Source organism: Elaeis guineensis, chromosome 11 (genome assembly GCF_000442705.2).
Source record: "Elaeis guineensis isolate ETL-2024a chromosome 11, EG11, whole genome shotgun sequence".
Classification (NCBI taxonomy): Eukaryota; Viridiplantae; Streptophyta; class Magnoliopsida; order Arecales; family Arecaceae; genus Elaeis; species Elaeis guineensis.
In genome coordinates this window covers 13,380,592-13,399,493 of record NC_026003.2, presented here as the reverse complement: position 1 = coordinate 13,399,493, position 18,902 = coordinate 13,380,592, and the positions used below count along the sequence as shown (strand labels likewise).

General features: G+C 36.2%; 1 protein-coding gene across 2 annotated transcripts; it reads left to right on the top strand.

Annotated features, from left to right (window-relative positions):
* Nucleotides 1-659: 659 nt before the first annotated feature.
* LOC105032471 (thiosulfate sulfurtransferase 16, chloroplastic) lies at nt 660-17,553 on the top strand. 2 transcript variants are annotated; one of them, XM_010906926.4, is made up of 7 exons: nt 660-955; nt 1,028-1,126; nt 1,205-1,312; nt 1,449-1,522; nt 16,635-16,705; nt 16,796-16,849; nt 17,088-17,553. In XM_010906926.4, exons 1-7 carry the CDS (start codon nt 894-896, stop codon nt 17,160-17,162), a joined length of 543 nt encoding a protein of 180 aa, XP_010905228.1. In that variant the 5' UTR covers nt 660-893; the 3' UTR covers nt 17,163-17,553. The 2 variants fall into 2 exon arrangements, with proteins under 2 accessions (XP_010905228.1, XP_010905226.1); XM_010906924.4 differs by having other exon boundaries at nt 670-955; nt 1,199-1,312.
* The last annotated feature ends 1,349 nt before the right edge of the window (nt 17,554-18,902 follow it).

Genomic DNA, 18,902 nt, shown 5'->3' with positions numbered 1-18,902 from the left:
CCCAACAACTAAGCTTTATTTTGAATTTTATGATTTAATATTTTAATATCATGGTGGCTCAATGACTCATGTATTAGATATTTAATTAAAAATAATGGATACTACACCTGATGTTAGCCAAAAAGGCCGGGAGCAGTATGAATTTACGGTTTATGATTAAGGCTTTCGCTAATGGATTTTCTAAATTGTTAAAATTAGGTTAAACTTAAAGTCAAGCATTGATTGTTTTTAGCCTGAACTTAGGTTTTGTTTGATTTCAAGAAAATTGTTTGGAAAGCTTATTTCTCTTAAAAATAATAACATTTAAAAATAAATATTATATTTCAAAAATTTTTCTTATAAAATTAATTTTTTTTTTTTTACTTTATCAAATTTGCACTTAGCTTGAATGAATTTGAACCAAGCATGATACATGTCGCACACAATTTTGAATCAATTTAAACTTTTAAGATCATCAATCTAATTGAAACTGGCTCATGCTCAGCTCGCTTGAAATTAGTTTGAAGCCAATCTTAATCAGGTCCAGACTCTTTCAAGTTCAATTGTAATTTACAGTGGACAGAGGCCTTTTTTTTTTTTTTTGGTGGTGGTGGGGGGTGGGGGTGGACATCTTTTCAAAAAAAAAAAAAAAAAGCTTGGGGAAAGTAGTAAAAAAAGCCGTGTTTGGATTCTTCCTCCGCCAGTCCCTTTCTGAACGGTGATCGGTTTAGCTTCTCTCTCGACTAGAGGATTTGCCCGAGGGAAGCATCACCACATCCAAAGCATTGCGTTGGTATCGTACATTGATCCTCACCATCCCAGTCCAAATCCATCGACACTTTTCCCTCTCCCTCTCCCTCTCCCTCTCATCCATTCCTCCTGCCAATCTTTCTTCTTTTTGAGAAGAAAAAACGATGGCTGCTTCTTGCTTCACTCGCTCTTCTCTCCCACCTTACATCCCTTCATCCCTCAAGAGGTCGGTAATCCCTCTTCAGGCCGAGCTTCTCCTTCTCTCTCTTTGGCATTCCATCTAACACCTTTCATGCAGAGCCGTACCATTGCTGGCAACCCTCCCGTCTTCGCCTCTGCAGTTTCGATTCCCAAATGTACTCGTCAGCGCTACAAACCGTCGCCCGACCTTTCTGAGGTATTGGAATAAATCTATTTGCCTCTATATTTTTTTTCCTTGATTTCTTGTTGTTGCCGAATTTGTCGACAGAATTAGGTCGATGTCCACGGATGGGAGTCCGGAAGCAGTTGAAGTCCCTCGATCTGTGCCCGTCAATGTCGCCCATGAGCTCCTTCAAGCTGGACATCGGTACCTGGATGTCAGGTTGGTTCTCAAGCAGAAAGAATACGTAGAGAGGAGGAAAGAAAGATTAGAGTGTTTTTCTTATCATGTCAGATAGTTAAGTGCTGCATCTTGCTTTAGTTGAATGGATGTCATTCTACATTGAGTGGTCTTTTAGGACGCCTGAGGAGTTCCAAGCTGGGCGTCCAGTGGGAGCTACTAACATCCCTTACATGTTCAAGTCTGGACTAGGTAACAATTTTAAATCACTGATTTTATTGTATTATTCTGATGCGTGGACTATATATTTTGTTTTAGAAATATGTATTCTTTAATGTCTTGTTTTCTGTTTTATGATTGAGCAGGAGAGGTTTGGTTATTTATCTCTTGATTGGTATCAGTTATTACTTTGCTATAGTCCCGATCAGGGATAAATGCTTCTGTGCATTTATAATTGTTGCAAAGAAATGCGTTGGAATGCTAGAAAATCCTTGTGAAATTTATATCAAGTCTATTATTTACTTGAAAGGAAAGCTAATATAGTTCGCATGTAACATGCAATCATCAATGAGAATAATTTCTTAAGGAGTCCTATAGTATACATAGATGCTTGTCTAGAACACCCACCGATGTAGACACACTCATATGTATGGATATATGTTTATCAATGTATATATGTATACATGTACATGTATGTGTGGGTAAATGTTCTCCCCTTAGAAGCAACTTGTCTAAATTAGTTGATAATGTTTGGAAAATCTTGGAAGATGTCAAAATGACTCCTAGATTGTACAAAACCAGTTCACAATACATGTTAACATCAGTAATGTTGAGGCTTTCTAGGGGCTAGTTATATTCTGGGCGCAAATTATCTTCTCTAATTGCTGCAGAAATAGAGGTATCGACTATTGATGGACGGTGGAATAAATCCGGACTTGAAGTTGTGATAGATGATTGATCCATGCTTCAATTACCACTGGAATTGTAATACCCAGCCCCAAACTAAAAAAGCCCAACTAGAAAAAAGAAAAAAACTGCACATGCATCACATGTGCTGAGGAAGGACAAACTCCTGATTGGAGTTGTCTTTTTCCTTGGTTTCCTTCAGAAGGGAGTTCGATTTCCACTCAATCTTTAACACCGGAAGGACCTCTAAGAACCTTGATTCCTTCTCTATTTAAATCAATTGGAGATTATTGTGGTCTCCACCGCCGATCCTTAGCCTTCAAGGTCAATTATCCTAAAATTTTCTTCCTTGTTTCGTCCCAACCTTCGGCTGCCATCATCAATGTTGTTGCATCAAAAACTCGACGGAGAGGAGGTATGAAGCTCCTCTACCCTATCTATCTTCTTCCCCAGTCATCCCAATTCTCTGTTGAGCTATTGTCAGTTGGGAATGATCCATAAATCCTGGGATTAATCAAGATTCCAAGTTTTTGTTTTTACCCTTGCTCCATTTCTTTGACCATGGTTTGAAGCCAAGGACCATGCTAGACCACTGATTGTGGACCTCTGATAGCACCTCCATGGCCTGCACCATCTCCTGTCACACCTATGCGGCCATAAGATCCCCTATTCGAGAAAAGGGGGGACTAAGTCTCCGTTTTTCCAAGGAAAAAGAGGAAAAAAGAAAAAAATAAGAGAAGAGAAGAAAAGAAGAAAAAGAAAAAAAGGAGAGAGATTTTCTCTCGCTTTCCTCTCTCTTCCTTCTCTCTTTTAGCTTGCATCCCTACTTTCTCTCTCTAAAAAGTTATACTTTTTCTCTAGTTTTTCTCTTTAGAATTTTCTCTCTAGATTGTTTCTCTCTCACTCTCTTCATAGATTCTTCTTTCTAGGATTGATCTAATAAAAGGTTATTTTCAATGATTTTGATCCAATCATGGTGACAAAAGATCATCATCCGTTATTGTCGGACAGCATGTTGGTATCGATTCTGGCTAGACTAGATTCTTCTAGATTCAATTATCTGTAATTTTTGTTGGATCATATGTACACTAGCTCACTCATGATTTGATGAAATCATCCTGATCGGACAGATTGGGATACCGAATAATGTCGCTTGATCGGTCCTACTCCACATTAATTTCTCTCCTCCGATATTCTTTCTCTATTTGATTTATGAGCCTAATGAAGGATCTCAAGCCCAATTGCTTGGAATTTGAATTGATTCGAGTAGGGAATTTTGAATCGCTCTATTAATGGACAATATGCCCACATCATCCAAGCCGCTTTCGAGCATTACAATATCTGATCTTTGTTGATCTCTATTAAATCATTATATTTTAATGACTCTGGTTAGATGAAGCTACTTGATCAAATTGATTTTTGACTGTCAATCAGTATACCAACCTCCATTTTGACTCTTGTTGGATATTAATAGATTTGATCATCCTTGATCTCTACTAAATCACATGTATCATAGTCTAATCATGATCATATAAAATTATCTTGATTGGACCGACCAAGAAAATTGGATGTTACCGCTTTTGCCAACCTTATGAAGGTGTTGGAACTTAGGTTTTTTATTTTTTAATTTTTAATTTTTAATTAATTATGGCTTAAAATTGATACAATGATATATTTTGAATAATAGATTCTGAAGAATCCTCTTAGGATTAATTGAGTTCGTCTGTTCAATATTCTGCAGGGATAAATAATGAACCATCTTTTCGAGATATCTCATTTAAGTCATTTATTTTGAAACAAATAATGAGTCTTTGATTTATATGTGATTTACGAAATTGTAGTTGAAAGGAGAGTGATTTGCAAAGATTGAGATTTTTGAAAAACAATTATGATTTATTGATTTGTTATAGAATATACATATGTTGATCAGAATTATGATACATATGTTATCTTGCAAAAATATTTTTATGTGCATTGGATTTGAGCTCTCAATCTATGTTATCTGGACCTTGCCAATAGGGGTTGTATATTAGTTCTTTGGATCCTGCCAATGGAGCTTATGCATTGGTTCTTTAGATCCTGTCAATGGAGATTATGCATTGGTTCTCTGGATCCTGTCAATAGGGGTTATGCACTGGCACTCTAATTATGATTGAGTTCATTATTTCTGTTCTAGCCCCATCATAGGGTATAAGTGTGTTATAGTTAAGGCTGTTGAGTTATATGTTGTATGATTCAAATTAATTTTATGGTTATATATGCATATGAATATTTGAAAGTATTTAGTTTACATAATTGAGCATGATATATGTTCCTAGACTTATTCATGGTAATTATTTTTGAATATTATATCTTATAATAATATCTAAAATATCTAGTTGAGATATTTATTATTTATTGGGCTGTCGAGCATATTATCTCTCTTTTATTTTCAAATTCTGATACTTAATTGTTGATGTAGGTATTACTTGGGAGTGAGACTAAAAGTGAGATTTGGCACTGTCAATATCGTTGAACTTAGATCTATTATTATTATTTTAAATTTTTAATGGATATTTATTTGATCTAAGATTTTTAGATTTGGATATCCTTTGGATTGGTTAATAAATTGAATTTCAACTTTTAGTAATTTAAATTAATTCTACTGTGATGCATTGATATCTGTTTGGAATGTCTTGCATGTATGTGGATAGAGTTTTCCATGAGTATGCGGCAGTTGTCGCAACCCTTGGCTCACGATCTCGGGTCGGGGGCATTATAGAAATATTAGTGTCATGCTTCTTAAAACAATCTCAAAATCTAGCTGGTCTGCATTGCTTCCAAGTGGATCTTTTATTTCTAGTGTGTATTAAAGTGACCTAACTCTAACATTATGGAGTGATTGTCACCTTTTGAAGAAGAAGAAGGAACATTTGCAAGAGACGGGTTGGGAGTCATTTGAAAATACACCTATTCTATTCTTGTTTTAAAGCGGCAAATGGAGGGGATCAAAAGTAGGATCAGGAGTGTGATAGGAGATCACACTTCAAACAGGTGATCAATTGTTCTAAAGGTTTGTGGTGATTTCTATTAAACTTTGCATTTTGTGGAATCTTTAGCAATTGTTTTTGAAATTAGGGTTACGTAGTAAAGATATACATGGAGTGATAGACCATACGATTTGTGAGAAGAGTTGATAAGGAAGCTGGGCACCTAGAAATGTAGGAGAGAATTGCTACTAAGATAAAACAATTTATCTGTATTATTTTTAAAGGGATAAGTTTGCATGTTTGGATTTGTCGTTTGTGGTTGAGCACCTTGTCATAGCTAGACTCTTGTTAGGGGTTGGCATTGGAAAAATACTCTATGTAACTTTCCCATGGCCTACCATGAAAGATTTCTGTTCGCCCATCGCTATAGCTAAGTTTGGTTTGGGAATGAGGAATATGGGAATAGCAAAAGTTATGTTCATGGGGATAATTATGTCATGAGTTATTCCAATTTTGGTTTGGCTCCAATCTTTGGAATAGATTTTGGATGTGATCAGTTTTCTTCCACAAAAAAAGCAATAAAGTTGGCATAGGTGCTTGCTTTATGCCAATAATAGCTTATAACAGCTTCCCCTTGGAATAGTTTGCTTGGTATAATCAAGTTTCTACCATCATAACTGTTACTGCATATGTTTGTCTTTTGAAGACGGTTTGGCAGGCATCAAGCTTATTCCAAGCCTTATACCTACCTTATTCCCCAACCAACTTGTTCTAAAGGACATGATTCTCACCTCCCTTTTGGCATCTCAAGCTGTCTTGAATATGTGGCTTCTCACATTATCTTGGAATACAATTCACTGGATAATAGAAGGGTATGCAGGCCATTGGTGTTTTTAGCTAATGATAAATCTTTTTGGGTGCTACGGGAAATTCTAGGGATTCAGATGGCTTTCTAATGAGCGAGATAACTATAGTTACTTCTAATGACATGACATGTCACAAAAGAAAGCTTGCAATACCCAAATAATTTACTCCTTAGGTTTTACATCCCGGTGGGACAAGGGGCGTCTCAGCTGTCCCATCTTGTTGCTATAAGAAAATGGGATTACAACAGGTTTGGGACTCTGAAGCCCATCCATGGGTGAAGAGAAGAAGAAAGAGGAAAGAAGGAAAGGAATGACCAATAAAGAGAAAAAATGAAAGGAAAGAAGAAGAAAAATGAAAAATAGAAAGGAAGGAAGAAGACAAAGAAGGAAAAAGGAAAAGGAAAAGAAAGAAAAGTAGAAGAAAAGGAAGAAAAGAAGGAAAGAAATAAAAAAAAAGAAAAAAAAGAAGGAAAGAAAGGAAAGAAGAAGGGGAGAGAGACAAAGGATATCTATCAAGATGTATGACTAGGACTGCTACCGTGATGGGACAGTGGGACGTCTCATTCCATGTAGAAATCGGAATACCTCCATTCCATGGGATTTAAAACCTTGATCTCAAGATTGTGATCACACACTCCATAGTAATTGGAAAATGATGAACACTCAATGACTAAAAATGAAGTTATTTAATCTGGGTGTAATTATTGGTTGGTTTGGAAGGCTGAGGGTCAAGTTCAGGGTGCACAATGATGAAGTACTTTAACATGTTCAAATTGAAGGATTGATGCGAACTGGCTTTTAAAGTTGCCTTGCATGGCTGTATGCCTTCACTAGCATGTTTTTACTGACATTTTTGCATTAATCAAGCACTTTTAAATGCCCAAGAGCCCAGAGCTAGACCAGCTTTGGCGGACTTAAGCCTGGTTTTGACTTTTATGTCAACAGGTTGGCCAGGATGATTTTTCTTTTTTTTAAATGTTTTTTTTTTTCAAATAAATCTTTTCTTCTGTTTCTATAATAAGAAGTTATTATCAAGGATTTTAGTTAGCAATTTAGATGTGCTTCTGTTTGGCACATGATTGCCACATTAATGGGGTCAAAAAAGTGCAATAGGAGCCACCAGCATGGCATATTTATTTTCCTTTTCACATGTTCACTTTAAAATTAAGATTAAAAAACTTAAACAGTTAGACCTATTTTGTATAGAATGGAAAACAATGGTAGACGTAGAAACGATTTAATCTAAAGGCACTGTCACTACTATAAGGAACTATTTTGAAGTGCATAATAGGAGCTGATGCACTTTTACAAGTATTTGGTTAATCCAGGCGCTGGCTTCTTGATTTATCATTGTACCTTGAGAAGTAGAAGAATCACAATTCCCATGCCACCTGAAAATTTAGGAATTTGTTGATAGTTGGAATAAATTTGTAAACCGAGTTGGGTGATACACTTTAAAAAGGCCCATATATTCCTTTCTATGTCACAGGGTTGAAAGTAAGAAATATTTGTATTTTACCAATGTTCCCGAACAGTTTCAATGAAACCTTCTCATAGAAGTGCTTTGACAATGTTTTTGTGATATTTGTAGATGCTATTCAAAGAAATCAAACTCCAATCCACTCATATACAATAGTTTGTTATCAAAAATTATTGGCTTTGCTAAAATGCATGTGATTAATTTATGGAAAGAACTCATATATCAAGCACAAAAGTTTTCAGAAACAAATGAGATTTTATCACAGATGATTCCCCTTTTATTTTTCTAAGATTATGCTATTTATTTAAAAAAAAAAGAAGAAACTCTATAATGCAAGAAGTCTGCAAGGCTGGATTTTTAGTTTGTGGCTGACTTGCTCTTGTGCAGCCACACTTTGAGAATTGCAATGCCAGAAGTCCTCAATCCTGATTTTTAGTTTGTGGCTGGCTTACCCTGGTCATCACTTTTTTTTTTTTTATAACAAATCACATGCATTGTACATGTTCAATTCTAGTAGCCTAGACATGAGAGAGACAAACAGCAGTTGCATTTGCTAAATAATTAATCCTTCTTTGTTCCACTGAGGAGCTCTGGACATGATTTCCAAGACTGATTCGCAGTCTGAGTAGGCACATTTCTAATATTGCACAATATGGCATACTCTGATTAAATGTGTATCTGCATTAGTCGATCATAACAGCTGACTTCATCAATTATCTGGTTTTGATTGTTTTGATGGCCTTCCAAAGAAGTGAATGTTAAGAAACAGCCAACATTTGATGCAGTAGGTATGTTCTTAATCAAGATGCTGACTTTATCGAAGCAAAATGAGGAGCCAAATGACAGCATTTATATAAGAGAGAGTGACAACTCAAGATTATGAGGTTTTATGATGAAGAAATAACTTAGTTTCGGGTAGCATGTCTTCAGCATCTTCTAATTGGCATCTCCATGTTGCCAATATGTTATTGTTCTCTTAATTACAGAAAAATGAACATTCATTTGCTAAAAAATTGGGTAAAGGTAGAAAGATTGAATAGAATAATTCAAGATAAAGATAACTTTTTCAGGATATGCTTAAACTTTTGCTCCTTGTCAGTACTTTGTAGTGTAGTTTCCCTATTAAAAAGGAGCATGTCAAAGTCAGATGTAGTTACCAAAAGTCTGCAATATGCAGCTACTGAAGGAGCATGTATTTGGAGTAATTCAAGATTAAGAAAATATTTCACAATATACATACCATTTTTCTATGTCTGGGAGGTCAATTTTCTTAGCCTAGTTTGATGATTTGGGGCCAATTTGTCAGTTTCCAGACTTGGAGGTCAATTTTACCCAGATTTATGCCTTAAAAGTCAATTTTTACCCAGTTTAATGGCTCGGAATTCAATTTGAGTGGACTTGCCTAGTTTCACTAGTTGGAGCTTAGGTTTATTTTTAAAAATTTAAAGATGACTTTTATGGCATTCCTAGTTTGGGCTTTAGCCACCCTTGTAGATTCCAACCATTGTGCTTTTCTTTTTAATAAATGAGCTATTCTTTATAGCTTTAGGCATAGAATATTCAATATCCTTAGATCATTTTGGGCGAGTGTGTGCTTGCTTTCGTGCATGCTTTTATTCTTGAAGCATATAAGCCTAAAGAGTAATGAACAATATATCTTCAAAGTGGTAAGTTCTATGCTATCATTCTCAACATTAAAGCTTTTCAATTCATTTCTTGTCTAAAGTTCTCTAAAGGTAGAGGCCCTTTTTCATATTATCTTTCTGAGGTCGAAGTCCACATGCTCCTTTAGAATGAGGCCATATCTAAAGGTTAACACCACATCGCATGTGTTTGGCCATGGAGTGTCTCTTTATCACTCTTATTGTTAATCTAGTAGAGGTTAGGAATTTTATATCCATCCTCGTTTCAGTTAGGCCAAACCTGAAGGCAGAGGCCATTGTTTTGAAAATGAAAGAACATACTCAAATGTAAAGGCCAAGTGCTTTAGAACCTAGCCAACATTGAAGCTGAATGATGTAGCCATTAAACCAGCATATCTGATGCCTTTAATAACAAGGCAATAGTCCGAATCCTTTTTATTTTTAGGCTGTGTTTGGTCTTGCTGGAGGTAGTAGAGCTTTGGACGATAGAGCTTTTAATAAAAAGTTGTTAGCCATATGGTAACTATATTTTTAAAGTGCTATAGAACTTTAATCTCTATTTGGTAACCAAACTAAGAAAGTACTTTTAATATTAGAAAATGACAATAAAGAATATTATATAGTGTTCTCAATGTCTAACTATTTGTACCATCAAAACTGTTGTTATAAACTATTCTTAATTTGTAAATTATTTATTTTGATATTTACTATAAATAATATAATGAGTAATATATTTATATTTATTTAAAAATATAATAATATTACTTTATTATTATAATAATATTATTAATTTATTCTAGTATAATAATGTTATATTATATATCGTAATTATTATAGTATAAAAAAATTGATAATAATTATATTATATTATATTGTATTGTTGTTATATTCTGCTATATTTATGGTTATTCTAAAGTATTGCTAACTTATAAATTATTTTAATTCTAATATAAATAGCATAATAAATAGTATGATTTTTTATGGGTGATTATCAAGTTATAAGGATATCATTATAGCAAAACGGATAGCTCTTGATTCTAATAGCAACATAAATGTTTGATTTTTGTTCTACACTCTTTTCTTTTGGTGGTTCATCAATTTCTAAGTAGTCAGGAGAGAATAGATCCTCATCATCAGAATTTTGAAACTCCAAATCCTTAATTGCATGATTATGACAATAAAAAATCAACTTGAATGAATCTTGTAAAAGAATTCTTTTGGTAGGACTCAAACTTGAGTCTCTTGGATGAGCCTAAAGAAAAAGCTTTCTGACCCATCTCAAGCTGAATTTTTGCTGCAAAACTCCAAATTGGAGCATTTTCCTAGTAGAATTTTTTTAGCTTTTGGAGGTGCCAGAAAGCTATTTAAAATTTTTTATCAAATACTTCAAAATCACCGAAAGAGCTTCCAACCCCCTAAGAAGTACCTTGTGGCCCTCCAAAAGCAATGCCAAATGAGGCCTTAGTTCCCTTTGAACCAACAAAAAGGATCCATATAATGCATCTAGACTCATATGCATCTTCCTTATCTCCATGTAATGTAGACAGCATGCTGTAGTAACTAGTAGTTGGAAAATGTAAGCTTAGACAACAGACAAGGACTAGCAAGGCATGAACAGCTTCATCTTTTCGTGCTAGTTAGGAAAACAATTTTGAATTTGTCTAGGCCTTTTTTTTTTTCAATTTTGCTTGCATCTCTTAGACTTCACTAACCTCTAGAAAAAGAGGCTCAGATAAAGAACTTGGAGTCAAGGTGTCATAGATAAGAAAACTAAGAACAACAATGTTATTGTGTTTGTCGAGGCTTCTCCATGTTGTAACATTGTAGTCAGAGTAGTCACGATGACAACATTGTACCATGACATAATATGGTCCAGATTAGAGCTATAGGCTTGCCTTGAGGTTTTAAGATATGCTTAACTTTCTCTCTTGGGTACGAGACATGAGTCCATAAGACATTGGGAATCATACTCAGTCTTTACTACCTAGCCAACTATAACCTTTGATTGATTGGAGGATATAGAGCCATTATCCTTGGAATGTTAATCCACTATTCCAAAATGATATATTATCTTACAACAAATGAAAAATAGGTGGGCTGATACATGTTGAATTGTGCACATCATGAGATCCACTAGTAAGATACAATTTATATGGCATACCAAATAAGTTTTCTATTTGAGACAATTAATAAACCTTTGCTTGTGCAATGGATGACTATTCATATCCTTTTCTATTTTTCATGTCTTCCCCAATCTTCTTAGCTTCCAAAATGTTCCCAAGAAAAGAAAAAACTTCAATAATTTGGAGAAAGAGAACACCCTAGTAACTAAGAAAAGAAGCAAAAGCCAAAAAGATAATCTGCGAGGAGAAAAAGATAAGGTATCCTTTATGTTGACTTTTTATCCCTTGTTGGTTATCTTTTACATCTCTAACACCCATAATCCATGCCTTTGTCAAATTTGACGGATATGCTATGCTCAATAGTTTGCCTCATGCAATAATCCACAACCTCATCAAAAAAGGTTAGTTAGAAGTTGTTAGTTGGATTCCTTGGCCTTATTATGATACCCAAGATCTTTCTATCAAATAATTGTTGTAGGAGTAAACATATGCTTGCATTGGATCCTCACATGCTTCCCTCATTTGAGCCCCCAATATTTTGCTAGGCTAAGGGTCCAATCTCAAACATAATCAAATTGGCTCATGGTCAGCCTCACAAGGGCCAATGCTACAATCTCCTCTAGTCACACATGAGACATGGGAAAGGGTCCACTCTTATCCGATATTCGATGGCCTACAACCTCACTCAAAAAGGCTAGCCAGAACTTTGTGGATTTCTTGGCCTTCTTAAGGTGCCCAAGATCTTTCTAACATACAACCCATGTGGGATTAAACACATGCACACATAGGTCACCACATTGCATCCTTGAGATCTTTGCCATTTCCTACATCTTCAACACCCCTACCATGTATCCACAACCTAGCTGCATCCTGCAGATGCACCAAGCTTGATAACTCACTTTGTTCTTTGGATCCTTTTCTCATCTCTTATATATTTGAAATTCTCGCCAGCTTTCTCTTTGCAGTAAATGGAGATAAGGCAGCCATGTACTGGCCTGAGCCATGTTCATTGGACTATTTTAGTTGGTTAAAAGGATCCAAGAAAGTTAAAAGATCCAAAACTCTTACCTTAGTATTAAAGGGTATATGTTCATCATGTTGTTTAAATTCTTAAGGCTTCACCTTCAGTTTGGCTGGGTTCTGAAGTGTTTAGCCTCTTTAAGTTTGGACATTCATATATAAACAATGGCATTCACCTTAGTGTTTGGACTGATTGAAATAAGAAATGGACACAGAATCTGAAACTTCCACTGTGTGAACATTAAGAGCGATGATGAGATTTAATTTCATGGCCAAATACGTGCATGGAGTTTGTTGCTTTAACCTTAATTATGACCTAAATCTAAGATGTGCAAGTGGCATTTAACCTTGAGGATGGTCCAATTCTAAAGAAAATGAAAAAGAAGACCTTTACTTTTGAGTGAGTTTAGACAAAAATACGAAGTCATGATCTTTGCTGCTGAGAACAGTGACAGAGAGGTTTTTTGAATTTTGATGAGATAATGCTCATGACTTTCTAGTACAATATGTTTCAAGAACAAAAGCATACTCAAGAGCAAGGACACATTGAACATATGAAAACATGACATTAGCAACTTTCTCTGTGAATGCCATCACAATTCTGCAAAAGTCAAAAGCTTAGTTAGTCCATAATATTGGGCATGTAAATTAATGTCTTCTTTTAAGGTTTTAAAAATGGAAGCAAAAAATCACACTGCATGCCGCGATTTGGCAGGATCAGCACACACAAATTGATAATAACTCTTTCATCTCTTTAGAGGTTTCTCTGACCCATCTTTAAAGCGGATTTTTGATACCACAGTGAGTACCAGTTGGCATGAGTTTAAGCACAAAGATGTAGTAGCACCTTTGACTTTGGTACCAAGCAATATTTGGTGCTGGCTTGGGGTGATTCAGATTGATTTCCCAATATTGGTCAAGGGGTTGCTGAGGATCGGATCTTGACTGATGCAGTATTGTGCCGATTGATTTAGGTTGGTATGCCCAGTATATGTATCCTTGTGTAATTTCATTTGATCCTTTTAGATTCATCTCATGGTATAGGGTCTCTATTTCTTTTTGGGTCCTTGAGTTCCATCACTACCTACTTTCCTCCTAAGGTTGCGTTTGGTGCGTCGCCGACAATCTTGGAAGGTAATGTGGATTGCCTTCAAGGTAGCTCGCCACCACTAAATTGTCGTAATGTTGGTTATTGTGTTTGGTATACACAGATAATATTGCAATAAAATTATCGAGAATCTTGACTGACATGTTTGGTATGACAATCAAATTATTGGTAATGTGAAATCAAAATTTTAAAATATTCTCAGTAAAATTCTCCCTCCCCTCCACTACCACCATGACCTCCGCCACCTCCCCCTTCTCGCTATCGCTGCTGCCGGCGCTTCGATTCCACTCCTTGCCCTTCTTTCTCTTAGGTCCTCTCTTGTCGACCCCCTATCCTCACTCCAAGACTGGTCCTACCCCTCCGTCACTACCGCCGGCCCACCTCCTTGGTGCTCCTGGAGCAATGTCACTTGCTCCACTGCCAGCAAGGTCACCGCCCTCAACCTCTCCCATTGGAACCTCTCCAGCGCCATCTCCCCCGAGGTCAGCCTCCTCTACCCCTTCGAGTTCGGCTCGCTGCCCAACCTCACCTACATGGGCCTCAGTAGTAATAATCTATCGGGAGTGATTCCAGTAGATCTGGGCACCGCCTTGAGGCTCGAGTTCTTCAATGTTTCTGGAAACCACCTCTGGCGGCCGCTACTGGAGGCGATCTGGGGTGCACCGAGGCTCCAGATCTTGTCGGCGAGTTCCTGCAATATGTACTGCAAGATTTTCAATTTCGAGGCCGGGTGTAGAAATCTTTACAAGATTGAGATGGAGGGCAATGATTTGCACGGCGAAATCCCCACCGACGTCGGCCGGTGCTCGAAGCTCCTGAGCCTTAAGCTTGGTCGGAATTTGCTTACCGAGATGATTCCGGTGGAGCTCGTCGCACTTCTATTAATCACTAATATGGATCTCTCGTGGAACGGGTTAATGGGCCCGATCCCTCCAATGTTCGACAATTGCAGCACTTTGGAGAGCTTCAACGTGTCGTTCAACCACCTCGTTGGCGAGGTCCCATCTTCTGGCATCGTGCTTCGTAACCTCCACCCCTCTGTCTTTGTCGGGAATGTTAGCCTTTGTAGCAGGCCAGTGGGGCAGTTGTGCGCGGCGGTTGGCGACGACCCCACTGAGGTCGGGCAAAAAAAGGAGGGCTTGTTGGCGCAAGGTTCGGCGGGGATGGCGATCGTGTGGATCACCACCAGCATGGTGGGGGCCGGGTTGGTGGTGCTGATCCTTTGGACATGGTGGTCCCATGCGCGGGGTGAGGAGGTGTTGAGGTTGCAGAAGCCGGGGCCATGGCGGTTAATGGTGGGGGGAGGGGGGAGGGTTCGATGACAAGTTTTGTGTGATTTTTTTGGGGGGGTAATTTTGTCCAATTTTTTTTTTTTTTTACAACATTATCAAAAAAGTGGTAATCTGGATAGCCACCCCTCTTCAAGGCTATTTATATTGCTTCATAGGAGGCAATGTAGGTTGCGAAGGCAATTTAGATTGTCATCTAAAAAGCATACCAAATGCAGCAATCCTATGGGCTCGTTTTAAGTTGCCGGCAATCTGGATAGATTGCCAGCTACCAAATGCAACCTGAGATCTGGGAATGATTAAGGGACCTTACTGATAGCATTTACAAAAAAGAGGAGCAAACTAAACAATTTAGCTAACTACTCTATGTCAAATTGCCTGATTAAGAACATGCTTCCAGTCTATAATGTGCTGGTGTATAATATCCCATGTTAACTGAGTTTCTGCTCCTACATCTGTCCATATTAAGGAGTATGATACTTCCTTTTTATAGTTATTTCAACTGGGAGTGATTAAGAGACTATACCAATAGCACTGACAAAAAAAATGGAGCAAACCAAATAATTTAGACAACTACTCTATATTAAATTGCCAGACTAGGAGCATAGCTCCAATCTATAATATGCTGGTGTGTAATATATCATGTTAACTGAGTTTCTGCTGCTACATCTGTTAATGTTTAATAGTATGACACCTTTTTTTTGTACTTATTTCACTAGCTAGTTGATGCCAAGAAAAATTTGCATATCACCACCATCACCATCACTGTTTGTCATCATCATTATTTTTGTTACCAAGATATGACTTCAGAATATTTTGGATACCATTATTTTGTTAAAAAGACCTTATTTACCCCTTTTCTCTGCCCAATATCTCCTTGTGTATTCTTACAGGATTATTTTGTGTTGACATGTGCTGTATGGTGTAGTCATGAGTTTCTGAAACTAAAAGCTGCTATGCATGGACACATTTATATGGTTAGGAACTGAAGATCGACCTACTAAAAATATGTTGATTGACATGTTATGGCTTCATGAATTCCTCCACCTTGGTATGCTACTCATTGATAGGATCGAGTAGCTGAGATCATAATCTAACTTCCTCAAAGGATTGAAGTTGCAACCCATAACGATTATATCTTCATAACTCAAATTTTCCTATTAGTCCTTCAAGGATGAAAATGCAAAAGGTATTTGGTAATTTTGGTTTGTTCTTGTTAATGAGGAAATTATCCTTAATCTTAGAGATTTCTATTCTCTTGAGCTGTATCTGGAAGTGGGGTAAGCTAACCCTGAGTAAATAGGCTAATTTCTACTCTTTACCCCAAGAATAAACTACTCCATCCTACATGATAGAGTAATTTATTCCTGGGTTAAGTTGGGTAAATGGGTTTGGAAGGCAAAAAGTCGCATACCAACTTTTTTGAAATACCATTTTATCCTTCCAAAGAAGTGGTTTAATCGAAGTGCTTCAATGAATGTTTGGCGAAGAAAGGGTGGAATAACTAGGTTAAATGACTTCTACTCCCTTTTATTCCACTTCCAAATGCAACCTTGGAGGCTAGAGAAGAAAGAACTACTTTCTTTGTAAAGTGTGGACTTGGATCATTTAGAAATATATTTCTTTCCCAAGTTTCGCATACTCATTAGAGGGTGAGCCTTGATGCATTGGTTGCTCTTCTTTGGCCCTTCCTAGACCTCGCAGCAGTAGTAGCCTTGTGCATTGGGCCGTCCTTTTTTGTTTAGCATACTCATCAGCTGTAAGTCGTTTATCAAATTTATAGCTTACCATTATTTTACTTTGCTGTATGGTGATTGTTGGGAGTAATTTGTTGTATAGGGAAAATAAATGGTATAATCTATTTATTACTGTTGTTTTTCTCATGTTTGGCTAATTGGACTTGTAATTATTTTGCTTGTATGTGCTCCTCTTGACAGTTGTGTTTTACCTTCTGATATAGGGATGACCAAGAACCCTAACTTCTTAAAGGATGTATCCTCAGTATTTGAGAAGGATGATGCATTAATTGTTGTGAGTTTGCTTAGATTCTTCTCACTCATGCTACACTTCATTCTGCCAGCTTTCTAGCTTATCCATCTTGTTATTTCCCTCTCTTTCCAGGGTTGTTTAAGCGGGAAACGGTCATTGATGGCTGCAACCGAACTTTCATCAGCGGTGTGTATTAGATACATACTTTTGTGCTGTAGAACATAAATTCCATCATCTTATGGCAAATTCCAGGTCTTAGAGATGCAGGCACTCTTTTTATGTGCACAAATAAATGTCATCACTGCATTGTAGCATTTGCCAAAAATTGCTCATCAGTGAAAGCTTCATATGTTTTATTGTAACACTGTTGTGTGTGTATATAATGCTATGGATCGTTTCAGTAACATCTTTCATTTTTCTCCAGGGTTTTAGTGGGATCACAGACATTGCTGGTGGTTATTCAGCTTGGGTACAGAATGGACTTCCAACAGAGCAATAACATTGTATTCTAGCAGGCTTATGCATCTGTAAACTTTTTGTACTCTAATTTTGATGAATTAGTTAGTTTTCGATGCATGTTACTAGAGACAGGCAGAATGACATTGCTGGGGAAAGAAAAAGAAAGGTGTTGAGCATCAACTGTACACAAATAGATACATGTGCAGATGATAAAAGTCATCCGTACAAAAATGCAAAACATGATGAATATTGAAAGTATCATCGGCCAGGTAGGTAAAAATAGTGATGCCTTATGTTATTTGTATCCTGCCAGTAATTGGGTTATTCAAGTTTCTTGCTTGACGTAAAGAGTTCTTTTTAAGTACAATAAAGTTGTAGGGTGATTCGAATGGATCATCAAATTTGATGTGAATCATTTTGACTATTACGGATATCTAAGAGTATCACTAGACTTTATGTAGATCATTTTTGCTATTACAAGTGTTCGATGTGGATTATGTTCGTCACCACAAGTAGAGTTAGAATCTAAGGGTAAGATCCATCACATCAAGAAGTCGAATTACATGCTAAATTTTAGAAGGTCATAATTTAATCATACGATATTTGATTGAAATTATTATTTTTTTAAATTGAATATTTTTTTGAAATTTACAACTAGCCTTTAAGGAAGTTAAATCGGATCAAAATTTTATCGTTGAGGCCTCAACATTTCATCAAATCAAGATTTTTTTTTCGAGAAAGATTTTTATTGAGAGTTATCTTTCAATTTATGAAGTATTAGATGGAGTGATAGAAGATAAAATTGATGTAGAAGTGAAGATTTATCTTTATAATATTTTGATATTTTTATAATTTTTGTATTTATTATTCTTTTAGAGATTTAGTCTATTTGAATTAGGAAGAAGAGTCCAATTCAAATTATTTGAGGGTGAATTTTTTTTCTAGAAATAAGAAGAAAAATTTGATCCAAATTATGTGAGGATGGATTTTACTATTATAAAGAGGGGTTATATATCTGAATTTAGGATATGAAGAATTAATTAATAATAAAAAGGAGATTTAAGAAATGCTTTCATATTTTTTCATCATTTTTTTTTTCTTTTGAGAGATCTGAATTGAGCGGGTAGGAGAGCATCTTTCGTCTTCTTGGTTGGATCATAGGAAAATTTTAGTTGTCTATGGTGAGGTTTGAGGGTTTTATTGTTGAACAATCTGTTATGGTGGGCCAGATACATTGCAATATTTAGAAACAAAATGTAAAGAAAAATGTAGAAGACACGATAACTTCTTGAATTTAATCTCTGCAATCCATCAGCTCTACCCTTTAACTTTTTTACATGCTTACCTTAGGATCATAGTTTTTGTTTATAATGTTTGCAAGGGCCAGATGTTCTTTTGGATAATGTTGAGGTGCTTGGTGAAAATTTTGAAACTTCTTTATGGCTCCTCTAAAAGCTTAAGAAAAGTCTACGAGGGAAAGCTTTAATTTAGAGCTTTTGTTCTATTTAAGACATGTTGGGAAGCTATTTTCATGTTAATAAAAACTTGGTAAGGATGAAAATGTCCATAGTTATTCATCATAACAATAGAGGATTTTGCTATGGTACTTCAAAGGATATTTTAGTCTTTTTAATGATGCTATATTTTTGGATGTCTTAGATTTACCAACTAACAATTGATTATAGTCAATGATATGCATGGCTGATATGATAAATAATTCAAATTTAGGATCATTTTAATATTAAAATAGATGCTGAATACTATAATTTTCTCAATGTTA

Excerpts from the sequence above, each read along its gene's own strand:
- LOC105032471 (XM_010906924.4), top strand. The coding sequence starts at position 894 with ATGGCTGCTTCTTGCTTCACTCGCTCTTCTCTCCCACCTTACATCCCT. Across the intron at positions 1,523-16,634 it reads CATGTTCAAGTCTGGACTAG|GGATGACCAAGAACCCTAAC; the intron begins GTAACAATTTTA and ends CTTCTGATATAG. Across the intron at positions 16,706-16,795 it reads AGGATGATGCATTAATTGTT|GGTTGTTTAAGCGGGAAACG; the intron begins GTGAGTTTGCTT and ends CTCTCTTTCCAG.